Source organism: Mobula birostris, chromosome 14 (genome assembly GCF_030028105.1).
Source record: "Mobula birostris isolate sMobBir1 chromosome 14, sMobBir1.hap1, whole genome shotgun sequence".
Taxonomy (NCBI): Eukaryota; Metazoa; Chordata; class Chondrichthyes; order Myliobatiformes; family Myliobatidae; genus Mobula; species Mobula birostris.
Window position 1 is genome coordinate 36,086,949 of NC_092383.1, and position 14,435 is coordinate 36,101,383.

The window sequence follows — 14,435 nt, forward strand, 5'->3', positions numbered from 1 at the left end:
ATGGCATTTGTGAAGTTAAATACTGTATCATGGTTCTTTTCATCAATGCCAGTGCAGGTTTTATGTATCTCTGTGAATGATGGCTGCCATACAGTCTAAGCACAAATAATAGTTAAGCCTGCCCTGGTATTTGAATGTGGATTTAAGGAAAAAGGAGCAGGAGCAGATAAAAAGGTCTTTTGAGTATTTTGTGCCATTCAGTAAGATCATAGCTGATCTGATCATGCCTGAGCTTCACCCTTATACCTAATTCCTGTAAGTCTTAACATCTATTCAACTCAGCTAAATATTCTCAACGACTGTTCCCTGAGGAAGGGAATTGCCTATATTCCCAACTCTCTGAAAAGCCAAATTCCTCCTCATCTCAGTATTGATGGGTGACCCCTTACGCTCATACTAATGTCACAGGTTCTAGAGAGCCACATTCTCTCATTATTCCCCCGCCAAATCCTTCCTCGGAATCTAACAAAGTTTAATTAGTTACTTTCTTCTAAACCACGGAGGGCAGAGGCCCAAACTGCTCAGGTGTTCTTCATAAATATGTTCCTGCAGCACGCTATTCTGCATTCTGAACTGTACACTCTCAAAATCGTCATGAAATTTGTTGTTTTGTGGCAGCAGTACTGTGCAATACATAAAATGCACTATAAATAATAATAATATAATAAAGAAGTAGAGCAAGAAGAGAGCAAAATGTAGCGAGGTAGTGCTCATGGCTTGGTTTATTGTTCATTCCATAATCTGATGGCAGAGAGGAAGAAGCCATTCCTGAAAATATTAAGTGTGTGTCTTCAGGTTTCTGTTCCTCCTCCTTGATGGTGTGGATGCTAGTGCCCATGGTGGAGGTAGCAGAGTTTACAACCCTCTGTAGCTTCTTTCCTTTCTTTCTTTTTACTACCTCAATGTACTTATGTATGCCATCATCCATCTGGCAGGCATGCAAACAAAATCTTTTTACTGTATCTCAGTGAACTATCAAAACTAGAAACCAATCATAAACACAAGAAAGTCTGCAGTCGCAACATACACACAAAATGCTGGAGGAACTCAGCAGGTCAGGCAGCATCTGTGGAAAAGAAGAAACAGTCGATGTTTTGGGATGAGACCCTTCTTCAGGACTCATGAAGGGTCACAACTGATGAAGGGTATTGACCCGCAGCATTGACTATTTCTTCTTTTCCGTAGATGCTGCCTGACCTGCTGAGTTCCTCCAGCACTTTGTGTGTGTTGCTATAATCCAATCATTCCTTCATCCCAGTAATCAACCTAGTGAACTGTATCTGTCCACACTACAATGTAAAAATATCCTTCCCTAAGTAAGAATGAAAATTGGGTGTAGTCTCACCATCTCACTGTAAAGTTGCATTAAATTTCTTCCCAGTTTCACACAATGTACCTATGGTGACATAGGCCAATGTCGCAATTCTAGTTATTTGCGTTCACTGCATGCCAACCTTTTGTGGTTTACTATCTAGAACCTCCTAACACCACAACATTTTGAGTTCTCATTCCATTTAATTTGCTTTGTCCTCCCACCTAAAGTGGATAACCTCACACTTTCCATCTGTATACCCACTTGCCAATTCCTTACTCACTCACTTAGTCTATCTATAACCCATAGTTACCCAGTGGCATCCTAACTAATTGCCTGGAACTGCAATGGGTTTTCACTCTCATCCCTTTTCCATCAAACAAGCTCAGACCTGCTTCCGCAACACACACAAAATGTTGGAGGAACTCAGCAGGCCAGGCAGCATCTATGGAAAAGACTGAACAGTCAATGTTTTGGGCTGAGACCCTTCACCAGGACTGGAAAAGAGTCAGACTGTTCTTAAAATCTCCCCTTGGCAGCTGATTTTTTTTCCGGTATTTTGTGTATATTGCTTTGGATTTCCAGTATCTGCGGATTTTCTCACGTTTGTAAGACCTGCTTTAACCTTCCTTACATGGTATTTCTAAATGTTAGTGGCATTACTTAATTGGTGTTTCACCAATCTTTGACTTGCCTTTCCAACAGATTTTCATCAATAATGAATGGCACGAGTCTGTGAGTGGGAAAAAATTTGCTACGTACAACCCAGCTACAGGAGAGAGAATTTGTGACGTTGAGGAAGGTGATAAGGTAAGTGGTTCATTTCTTTAAATTGTTCAAATAGCTCACAACATCAGTTTTGTGGTTAATGCTTAGATTCTGGGAAAAGATCAGCTGGAGGAAAATCACAGTGTAGCTCCGTGTCATCTTGTTTGCGCATCGACAACTTGGTATTTCCAGAGCTATTTTGGGGTGCCTGGTCATTGAGAGTTTAATGTCAGTCATTATCTCTAGCCTTTGGCAGGTTGTCTTACCCAGCCGGAAAATTTTTGCCACATATTGCCTGCTTACATGACACACCTATTCAATTTAGTTCTCTTTCAGAGCACAAGCTGTGAATCCGAAATATGCCCTCAGAATATGATGCTGAGCCTAACCAAGTGTTAAGGGTTGCTTTTCATTCTACTGTTAACCAGGAACATAGCTAACCAAACACAAGTTGAATTAAAAATAAAAATCCAAAGCAATTATGCTTGTCTTAGTTTTCTCTCTAATATTACCATTGCTTTCTTTTCTTGTTTCTTCCTCATGATAACACTAAATGTTAACTTTTCCTGTACTTTCTCCCTCTGGTGTCTGTTTGCATGATAAAGTAACTGAGTCTTCAGCCCATGGACAAACGCTTGAAAGGTTGTGTTTTCAGGAAGTGGAAAGAGTCCAAGCTCAGGCAGATGGCCCAGTGCCATCGTGAATTGACCAGATGAGGACATTGAGGGAAGACAATGACAATTGAATGCTACAATGTTTTTTTACTTAATCCCAAAAATTAAAGTGGGTGCCATGGAAGAGTCAATTAAGTGTTGTAATCCAGATACTTAGTGACTGAAGTGGAGATTCCAGACAGCTTAACCCTGTTCTCTGTAGATGTTGATCACTTTTTGGACAGATTCCCTAACGACTCAACCAGTCTTGTTAGATGTGCTGGAGAAGGGTGGTGGATGTCATGGTCCAGAAGATAAGGATTGGAGCAGAAATTGGCCATAACCCGTACCTGTTCTGCCATTCAATATGTTGTAGTTAATTTATTCATTGGTCTTAATTCCATTCTTTTGTTCAATCCCATAAGCTCTGCATGAGAGTCCAGAAATCTAACTCTTCAAATATATCTAAAGACCCTGCACCCACAATGGAGCTGTCTTGTGTGGATACTGGTTCAAAACCTGACAAACAATAGTCCTCTTCATCCAAGACTAAAATAGCTTAACATTCAAGTTCCTAGGTGTCAAGATCTCAAAGGATCTAACCTGGTCCCAACATATCAATGTGGCTATAAAGAAGGCAAAACAGCAGCTATAGTTCATTAGGAGTTTGAAGAGATTTGGTTTTCACTTAAAACACTCAAAAACCTCTAGAGATGTACCACGGAGAGTGTTCTGGCTGGTGCATCACTCTCTGGTATGATGGTCTTTTGAACAGGACTGAAAGAAGCTACAAAAAGTTGTAAAATCAGTCAGTCAGTTCTAACTTGGGTACTAGCCTCCACGGTATCTAAGACATCTTCAAGGAGCAGTGCTTCAGAAAGGCAGCGTCCATTATTATGGACTCCCATCACCTTGAAGGTGCTCTCTTCTCATAGGAAAGGAGGTACACCAACCTGAAGGCTCACCCTCTGCGATTCAGGAACAGCTCTTTTCTCTCTGTCATATGATTCCTAACTGGACATTGAACCCGTGAACACTACCTCACTTTTTTACATTGTTTCTGTTTTGCACTATTTTTATTTTCACTATTGAATATACATGTCTATACTTACTGTTATTGGTTTACTTATTTATTTTCTTTCTATATAATCATACATTGCATTGTATTGCTGCTGCTAAGTTAACACATTTCACGACACATGCCAGTGATAATAAACCTGATTCTGATTTATCCTGAGAGTATTGTTAACTTTGCTCCCTCTTCACCCTCACAGTTCTGAAGGCGAGTAGACAATGAATTTTTGCACTACGTGGCCAAGTGAGCCAAGAAATTTACAAGTGAAGGATCTGAGATGTGGCAAGGTGGGTTACACCGAGAGATAGGAAGTCAGGCAAATACTTCAGAGTCCTACAGCTACTATGCATTCCTACGAAGCCCCGCATCTTCATCTTTGAGTTCTCGACCACCAGGTTCAAAGACAGCACCTTCCTTTCAACCATTCAGTCCTTGAACCAATCTGCACAGTCCCAATCACAGCCACACTATGACCACTTTGATCACATCACACTAAAATGGGCTTTTTTGTTCTAATTGTGTTCTTTCTTATCAAAATTGGTGTAATTTATGTTTATTTTTTCATGTGAATGCTGCTGATCGGATGCTATGTGCCTAGGTTTTTCATTGCACCAGTCCCTATATCTACTTGTGCATATGGCAATAATCTCAACCTTGACTTTGGTATGCAATGCTGCTCAGGGAACCTTGATTTGGTTTGTCATTTTCCTTTTATTTTATATCCAATTTAAGCATACTTAACACACTCAGAAAATATGACTCCAACTTATTTTACTTGATAGATTGAAGAATAGAGGTCTACAGTGAATTCCAGAATTCAAAGTACATTTATTATCAAATTAAGTATTATACAACCCTGAGATTCCTCTTCCCACAGGCAGCCAAAAAACAAAGGAAACCATTTAAAGAAATATATCAAACCCCCAGTGTGCAAAAAAAGAACAAATTATGCAAACAGCAAGGAAGAAAAACAAAACAAATGAGGAACACAGATTACAAAACAAAAAATCTCAAGGACGTCAGAAGAGTCCAGGCATATTCAGTTCTGTTCAATCTAGTGCCACTGTCTCTCACTATTTGCAGGCCACAGTGCTATCCGTCCTGATCGAAATTGCACAAAACAGCAACAAAAAAAAAGTGACCAGGAAAACATCATAACGTGAACTGCAGAGTCCAATCCATACACTGCTTCGATTAAACCTTGCCCAAGTCCCATGGACTCTGGCTCCATCCTCTAACAGCATCAAGAGAGAGAGAGAAACTATTCGAATGCAAGGACCTTCCTCCGGCTGCAGCAATCGAGAGGGAGAGAGACTGCATTTGCCTCTAGGAGCAACAGGCGAGAAGGAGAGAAGGAGAGACCGTTCACGCTGGTTGACGGCAGTGAACACCTGCCCGCCTTCTGCACTCATCCCTGTTGATCTCAATCTTCCTCAACGCTTTAGAATCAGACTCAGAATCAGGTTTATTGTCACCAGCATGTGACGTGAAATTCAACTTAGCAGCAGTTCAATGCAATACACAATCTAGCAGAGAGAAAAAAAATAATAATAATAAATAAACAAGTAGATCAATTACGTATATTGAATCGATTTTAAAAAACGTGCAAAAACAGAAATACTGTATATTAAAAAAAAAGTGAGGTAGTGTCGAACGATTCAATGTCCACTTAGGAATCAGATGGCAAAGGGGAAGTAGCTGTTCCTGAATCGCTGAGTGTGTGCCTTCAGGCTTCTGTACCTCCTACCTGATGGTAACAGTGAGAAAAGGGCATGCCCTGGGTGCTGGAGGTCCTTAATAATGGATGCTGCCTTTCTGAGACAAGACGCTCTCCCTGAAGATGTCCTGAGTACTTTGTAGGCTAGTGCCCAAGATGGAGCTGACTAGATTTACAACCTTCTGCAGCTTCTTTTGGTCCTGTGCAGTAGCCCCTCCGTACCAGACGGTGATGCAGCCTGTCAGAATGCTCTCCACAGTACAACTACAGAGGTTTTTGAGTGTATTTGTTAACATGCCAAATCTCTTCAAACTCCTAATAAAGTATAGCTGCTGTCTTGCCTTCTTTCTAACTACATCAATATGTTGGGACCAGGTTAGATCCTCAGAGATCTTAACACCCAGGAATTTGAAGCTGCTCACTCTCTCCACTTCTGATCCCTCTATGAGGATTGGTATGTGTTCCTTCATCTTACCCTTCCTGAAGTCCACAATCAGCTCTTCCGTCTTACTGACGTTGAGTGCCAGGTTGTTGCTGTGTCACCATTCCACTAGTTGGCATATCTCACTCCTGTACGCCTTCTCGTCACCACCTGAGATTCTACCAACAATGGTTGTATCATCAGCAAATTTATAGATGGTATTTGAGCTATGCCTAGCCACACAGACATGTGTATGTAGAGAGTATAGCAATGGGCTAAGCACACACCCCTGAGATGCGCCAGCGTTGATTGTCAACGAGGAGGATATGTTGTCACCAATCCGCACAGATTGTGGTCTTCTGGTTAGGAAGTCGAGGGAGGTATAGAGGCCCAGGTTCTTCAACTTTTCAGTCAGGATTGTGGGAATGATGGTATTAAATGCCGAGCTAAAGTCGATGAACAGCATCCTGACGTAGGGGTTTGTGTTGTCCAAATGGTCTAAAGTCGTTTGGAGAGCCATTGAGACTGCTTCTGCCATAGACCTATTGTGGCAACAGGCAAATTGCAGTGGGTCCAGGTCCTTGCTGAGGCAGTAGTTCAGCCTGTTCATGACCAACCTCTCAAAGCATTTCATCACTGTAGAATTAGTGATTTTGGTGATAAATGGAGTTGATCATGGGCTCGTACTCCATCTCCAGACCACACGCTTCGCTCAAAACCTCACTGAGCCCCTTCCGTAAAGCACCAGATCGCTCAATCAGCCCAAAAACACAACATCAAAATGTAGATCACAGGCTCCAGCAGTAGCAGAATCATGTTTGAAAGAAAAAGAAGATGCGAAGGAAGTAGTTTCGTGAGCCATCTGGAGGATGTTGCCCTTGGCCACGGTGTTCGCTGGTCCCCACCTTCTTCAGGTCGTCTTCTCTAGTCCTCCTCACACAGAAGAGGAGTTGAGACCATTGTAGATTAGCCTTGATCATTTGCACCAGTGAGGCAGTCTTGAAGGATTAAACAGCCTATTCCTGCTCTTATTTTCTTAGACACAAAAGACTACAGATGTTGAAATCTGGAGTTTTAAAAAATGGCTGGAGGAACTCAGTATGTTGTATAGCATCTGGTGGGGGGCGGGGGGAGTAGAAATAGTTGACATTTTGGGTCGAGACCCTGCAGGACACTTATTTTCTTGCGTTCTTGTCTACTTATTCCTGAGGAAAATTGCTCCAGCCAGTCTGTCTTCTTCATTCATGGGGTGTGGTTGCCCCTGCTGAGATCAACAGTTATTATTGCTATCAAATGCCTTTGTGAAGATTGTGGGAAATTGTCACTTTTCAACCTCAACAGTTCTCCTGTTGAAGGTACCCCCACATTGTTGTTGGGTTTGGAATTCGAAGATTTAGACCCAGTGATGAAGAAGAACTAATGTTTACACTCAGGGTGCTGTCTGGCTTGGAGGGAAATTTGTTCATGTGGTATATTTATGAAATGATGTCTGACTATACTCTAAGCCTTGGTGACTAATGCCAGTGCACCTTGTAAATGATGAGTATGACAATTATGGACAAAGACTTCTTTAAGTGATCTCAGAGGCTGAGCCTTGGTTGGGAGTTACTGGGGAATGCTAGTCATGTGAGGGAACTTGTCTTGTTTGTGACAGCCCTATGGATGACATACCCTCCTTTACGTATGTAATGTCTGTGAATGCCATGACCTATAGGTCAGGCGTAACCAAGTCCAGTTTCACACTAAGACAACTTCTCAATGTCACCAACTCTGAAAATTGCATTTCTCCATTTTAGTCATGTTACTGAAGCTGTTTTCAAGTTGCATGAGTTGAGTTGGAACCAGAAGGGATACTTCAGTTCTGAATAATAATTATGAAAATAAAAACATTAAAAATATTGTTCATTGCTGGCATTAGTTCAAAAGAACTGGTTTGTCCTGTTCTTTGTACAGATGGTTAGTTTTTCAGTAAAGCCATGTTCAAAATGAACAAAGTCCAAGAGCAGTGGTATTTAATGCAATTGTTTACTTCCTACAATAATCAGTAACAATTTATGTATTTAAATGGAATGCAGAACCAATGATGATCAATACTGCTACAGTACTGTAAAACTGTGTATTAGTTCCTAGTATTTATTGATGGAGGAATCCATCCAGTGGACACTGCCTTGTTCTTTTAATTGACTGTCAATGAACAAAATCAGTACAGACACTTAGTGCAGATAATGGACTGCCTTCATACAACCCTTTCAATGATTACATCCTCCAAATCTTTATTTTCATTGTACCATTTAAGATGCTTGTTGATACCTTCAAACTCTTCGTAGTGCCTAACTTGTTGAAGTAGTGAAATCATTTCATTTTCACTCCCGACCGTTTTTGGCATCTCCAAGCCTGAATGCTCAAACTCAGTGATAAAAATAGATATGACTTGTCTTACTGCTTATTTCTAACCAACTATCAGTGACAAGAGTCAATGCTTTTTGAACACAAACACACACAATTTCAAAACTGTTTGCTCTAAGCACAGTCCAGTGCAGGGGTGGCCAACCTTTTACATTCCATGTGTCAATTATTTCATGCACGAGTTCTATATTAACATATTTTTACAAGAATTGAATGGGTGTACAAGAGTTGTATGGCGCATCTGAACTCGTGCGTGAAAAAATTGACGCATGGGATGTCAAAGGTTGGCCACCCCTGGTCTAGTGTCTAACGGCCATTCAACTGCATGGAACTGATGCTAGTCAGAAACTGTTAAGCAAAAATCTGCAGTTTCAATTAAGCAGCAGAGCATTCCAAATAAATGAAGGGAATTTTGGCTATTTTCTTGATTAGTTTTTTTTTCTTCACATGTTGGCCCACATATGCAACTGTCCTGATTAACCACTGTATATTGAAACTGTTCCAGCATTAGAAAGTGAAAGCAAATACAAAGGGAATTTTTAACTCCAGAAGTGATTTTCCAGATATATGTGTAGCATTGCCCTCATTAATGATCTAGTGAGAGTGCGAGAGACAGAGTGAGTGAGTGAGCATAATAAACGTTTGCACAGCTTGGTTTTAAGTATGCAAAACCCAGACCAGGAACTCCAGAATCCAGAGTTTGGTTCTAAACCAAAAATAGAATATGCTCAGCATATTTCTGGTTCTGCAAGTTTCTCATCTTAATAGAAAAGCAAGCATCAGATTGAGATATTAATAGTACCTTCTAACAAGGATCTTTTGATAAGCTTGGAACTCCTTTAAAGCTGGATTGCCACCTATGCAAGTCCAACCTCTGTGGAATTTGAGAAAGGTTTATTTAATTATTAATGGTTGCATATTACTTTCTTTCTGTATGTTTGGTTCTTTTACATTTATTTTCAGGATCTGGAAATTGCTGGCAAGGCTGACATTTACTGTCTGTCCCAAATTTGAACTTCAGAGGCATGCCTTTATGAGCTCCCGCAATCCTTTTGGTGAAGGTCCTCCCACAGCTAGCTTCAGAATTTTGACCCAGGGATCCTACCATTAAACATGTCTTTACCTCCCCCCTCTCTGTTTTCTGCTGGGATCGCTCCCCCCATGATTCCCTTGTTCATTCGTCCTTCCCCACAAATCTCCCTCCGGGCACTTATCCCTGCGAGTGGCCAAAGTGCTACACCTGCCCATACACCTCCTCCCTCCCCTCCACTCAGGGCCCAAAGCAAACCTTCCAGGTGAGGCAACACTTCACCTGTGAATCTGCTGGGTTCTTCTCTACATTGGTGACACTCGTTGTAACCTGGGGGACCGCTTTGCCAAGCACCCCTGCACCATCCACCACAAGCGGGATTTCCCGGTGGCCAAACATTTTAATTCTGATTCCTATTCCCATTCCAATGTGTTGGTCCACGGACTCCTCTTGTGCCATGATGAGGCTACCTTCAGGGTGGAGGAGCAACACCTTGTATTCCATCTTGGTACCTTCCTTCTGGTATAAAAAAAATCCCCTCTCCCCTTTCTCTGTTCCCCACTCTGAACTTTCACTTCTTCTCACCTGCTGCTACTTCCCCCTGGGTCCTTTCCTCCTACGGTCCACCTTCCCACCTTTCCCACCCACCTGGCTTTACCTATCACCTTATAGCAAATCCTCCTTCCCCTCCCCCACCTTTTTATTTTGGCATTTCTCCCCTTCCTTCCCAGTCCTGAAACGTTGACTACTATTCATTTCCGTAGATGCTACCTGACCGACTGAGTCCCCCCAGCATTTTGTGTGTGTTGCTATGGGTCCAGTGATGATGAAGAAATGGCATTCTGTTCACAGTTGTAATATCGTGTGACTCGCAGGGAAACCTGCAGGCGATGATGTTATCATGTAGCTGCTGCTGTTGTTCTTGGTGATAGGGGATTTGAGTTTGTGGTGGTTGGCTTGGAGATTGACTTCAGTGCAAATTACCAGTGGTGAATATTGCAGCCACTGTGTGCCTGTAGTGTAGGGAATGAGCAATTTTTGAGTGTTCTTGACTATACACACTCACAAGCATGTGGACAGTATTCCCAGTATTCCATTATGTTCCTGATTTGTACCTTGTAAACACCAGAAAAGACATCAGGAGGTGAGTCACTCATCTCAAGATTCAAAAGCTCTGACTTGTTTTTCTTCAAAGGTTCATTTTATTGACAACAAATGCATGTACAACTCTGATACTTGTCTTCTCCAGATAGCCATGAAATACAGAAAGACCATACATCAACTCCACCCCCACCTCCCACATGAAAAAAGGAGAAGCAGAACTCACAGACTCGCTACTGCATTGATGTGGCTGGTTTAGTTGATTTCTAGACTAGTCATTGCTGAAACTTTCTCAGGTATGAATGTAACTTGCCACTTATCAGCCCATGTCTAAACATAGTCTGCATCTTGCACATTAAGTTGTGAATGGAATTGAACATCCCCAATTTGACCTGTTAATGGAAGGATGAACACTGCCCCATCCTGACGAAGGGTCTCAGCCCGAAACGTTGACTGTTCGTTTCCACAGATGCTGCCCGACCTGCTGAGTTCCTCCAGTGTGTTGTGCATGTTGCTTTGACTCCTGCTGTGATGTCTGATCGGTTTTGACAACCGCAGCCTCCTTTCTTTATGTGTAGAAATGGTGACTCCAGCTACTAGAGTGTTTTCCCTTGGATGCTTGCTGACTTCAGTTTTACCAGGGCACTATGATGTGACAGTCAGTCAAATACTGCCTTGTGAAAAGGGCACCTAACCCCTGGAATCCGGTTCTCTATTCCCTGTTTGGATTCAAGTTGTGATGAGTTTGGGAACTAACTGGTTCCAGTGACCAGCTTTTTACTGAGAAAGTGCCACCTGACGGGACTTTTGCAGACAGCTTATAGGAGGAAGCTTCAAAGTCTGGCTGAATGGTCCCACAACAGTAACCCCTCACTCAGTACTGGTAAAACCAAAGTGTTGATTACTGACTACAGAGCGAGGAAACTGAAGGTCTAGGAGCCAGTTCTCATCGGAGATCAGAGGTGGAGAGGGTCAACAACTTTAAATTCCTCACTATTATCATTTCAGAGGATCTGTCCTGGTAAGTGCCATTACAAAGAAGGTACGGCAGCACCTGTACTTTTTTAGAAGATTTGGCATGTCATCTAAAACTTTAACAAACTTCTATTGATGCGCTGTGGAGCGTATATTGACTGGCTGCCTCACGGCCTGCTCTGGAAACACCAATTCCCGTGAACAGAAAATGCTACAAAAAGTAGTGGATACAGCCCATTCTATCACAGGTAAAGCTCTCCCCTCCAAGGAGAACATCTACAAGGAGCACTGTCACAAGAAAGCAACATCTATCATCAAGGACCCCCACAATCCAGACCATGCTGTCTTCTCACTGCCACCATCAAGGAGGTCCAGGAGCCACAGCTCCCACACCACCGGGTTCAGGAACAATTATTAACCCTCAACCATCCAGCTCTTGAGACAGACGGGATAGCTTTACTCTTCCCGACAATGAATTGACTCCACAACCTGTGCTCACTTTCAAGGACTCTATTCCTTATTACTTACTTATTTATAATTTTTACCCTGTTTTATTTCTCATCTTCTTTAGGAGTGCCTGGTTCTACTCCCAGCCGCTGCACGCTGTTAGGGTTTGATCCTTGGACTTGACGAGAATGGTAGAGGGAGGGATATGCCAGGGCACTGAGGTTATAGATGGTGATGGTGAACATTACTGCTGTTTTGATGGTCCACTGCACCTCATACATGTTCAGTTCTGAGCTGACAGGTCTATCCCATTTAACCCGATTGCAGAGCCACACAACACAGCAGGGGGTGTCCCCATTGTGAAGTTGTGATTTTTGTCTCCTCAAGGCCTGTGCCGTGGCCACTTCCACCAATGCTAACGTTATCACGGACAAGTGCATCTGCCACCGGTAGAATTGTAAGGATGAGTTTCAGAAGGTTCTGGCAATGTTAGAGTCTCAAAAACATTCGGGAAAAAGGTGCATTCGCTGAAAAAACTAATGTCATGAAGCAGATACTGGCTCAGCAGTTCGGACCGCATCTGCAGAAGAGAAACAGTGAACATTCTGCTCTGTTGCTGGTGTTCATCCAGGAAACCTTGTCTGAATGATAATGTTTGCAAAGCAACTTAATTCATTCTTCACTAAGGAGACCAGTATTACACACAGTACACATAGCCTCAGAGAGATGCCTGGAATTCCAGAGTGACATCAAACATTGTGCAACATATCTTTTGACATCATATACACATCGTATATGTCCTGCAAACAGGGAGGGGTGGAGGCTGCCTTGGCATGACTTAAAGAGCATGCTCCCTACCCATGTGAACTGCAACGTTTGACCTACCTAACTCCCTCTGCAACCTCAGCAATGTTGTAATTGAATATTACCGGAGGCATTGATAATGTTTTGGTTACCATCACCCCACCCACAATTGTTAGTTTATAAAGTCATTAGAGCTGTGGAGTGACAAAAATTGGGACTGTAGGCAAGACGGACACCTGTAGTAAATCCACCTGGTGTTAATTTGCCAGTCACATGCTTCAGAATGTTTTGATACAACTCTCACAGTAATTGTTAAGTCATAATGAATTTGATCACTTTGCCCTGCACTGGATGACTGTAAATCTCCCTGATAATTCTTCATACCTGATTACTGGACAAGAAGCCACTAAAATTTCCACCATGTTAGTATATTGTGTGTGCAAGTAAGATTTGCCCACTCAGTACATTGGTGATGGCTATTTGATCACTTCACTCCAGGCATCTTTGACCAATCAAGTTGTTTCATTGGCTGTTAAATTTATAAATATACTTTTGACTGAATTGGCTCAGAGATTCAGATATCAGAAGGCATTTTTCGGTGTTTTGATGATTTCAGGGATGGTGACTGGAAAGTTCTTATCCACCTGTATTAAGGTAAAGACCATCTGACATCAGAAACTACATATGAGCTGGATAAAGAAACAGCAAGTGTGTTTTGTCTGGGAGACAGTATCTTGCTGCTGTAGCCACTCTGGGCTAAAAGCTTTGCCCATCTCTACTTACTAGATATTTTCATGTTTGGTATCGTCAATATCGGACCTAGATGTCTGAAAGCGTTTGAGATCCCACACAAAGGTGAAAGAACTTCTTGATTAAAAGGTGTTTCCTGTTCTATGAATGTATAGTTCTATTCATTTTATTTATGTTGTGAGAGACAGAATCGATCAGCTTCTGAACACAAACAAGAGAAGATCTGCAGATGCTGGAAATCCAAGCAACACACACAAAGTGCTGGAGGATCTCAGCAGGCCATCTAGGAAAAGAGTATAGTTGACGTTTGGGGCCGAAACCCTTCGGCAGGGCTGGAGAAAAAAGCTGAGGAGTAGATTTAAAAGGTGGGGGGAGGGGAAGAGAAGAAAAGCGTGGCGCATAGAACGCAGTGGGAGAAGCAGTCAATTCATTGTGAATGCTTGGGGTTTTCAGAGGGTCCGAATCAAGAAGCTTGAAAATGAACCTGGAATCCGTGTGGTACAAGCTGGCGATGAAGACACGTTCCCAGAAAGGATACATAGCTGTGGTAGCGGGTCTGGGTGAGCACGTGGTCAAAGAGTCGGAGGGCACCAGTGAGAGAGAGTTTCACTGAACTCCCGTTGAAGGGAAGATTTAAACTTCTTCAGGGTAGGCATCCCTGGAAGAGACTTCGCAGAGTAGTAATCCAATCACAAACAAGAGCAAATCTGCAGATGCTGGAAATCCGAGCAACACACACAAAATGCTGGAGGAACTCAGCAGGCCAGGCAGCATCTAGGAAAAGAATACAGTCAATGTTCTGGGCCGAAATCATCCTGAATGAAGCTAGTAATAGCACCCAGGCATTCCAGAGTGATGGGGCTACACACGATTCTCACCTTTGGACTTTACCTGTCACCTCAATAACCTCAGCAACCAACACACCATCGTTTGGCCAATTCCACTGGCTCCTATAGGATCCCAATGCCAGTCACAT

At 42.5% G+C, this 14,435-nt stretch overlaps 1 protein-coding gene across 1 annotated transcript in view; it reads left to right on the forward strand.

Annotated features, from left to right (window-relative positions):
• The window catches only part of aldh1a3 (aldehyde dehydrogenase 1 family, member A3), a 124,917-nt gene that overhangs the window by 32,378 nt on the left and 78,104 nt on the right, over positions 1-14,435 (forward strand). The window contains exon 2 of the mRNA XM_072277726.1: positions 2,018-2,122. Coding sequence (XP_072133827.1) covers positions 2,018-2,122 — 105 coding nt within the window. The remainder of the gene's footprint in view (positions 1-2,017; positions 2,123-14,435) is intronic.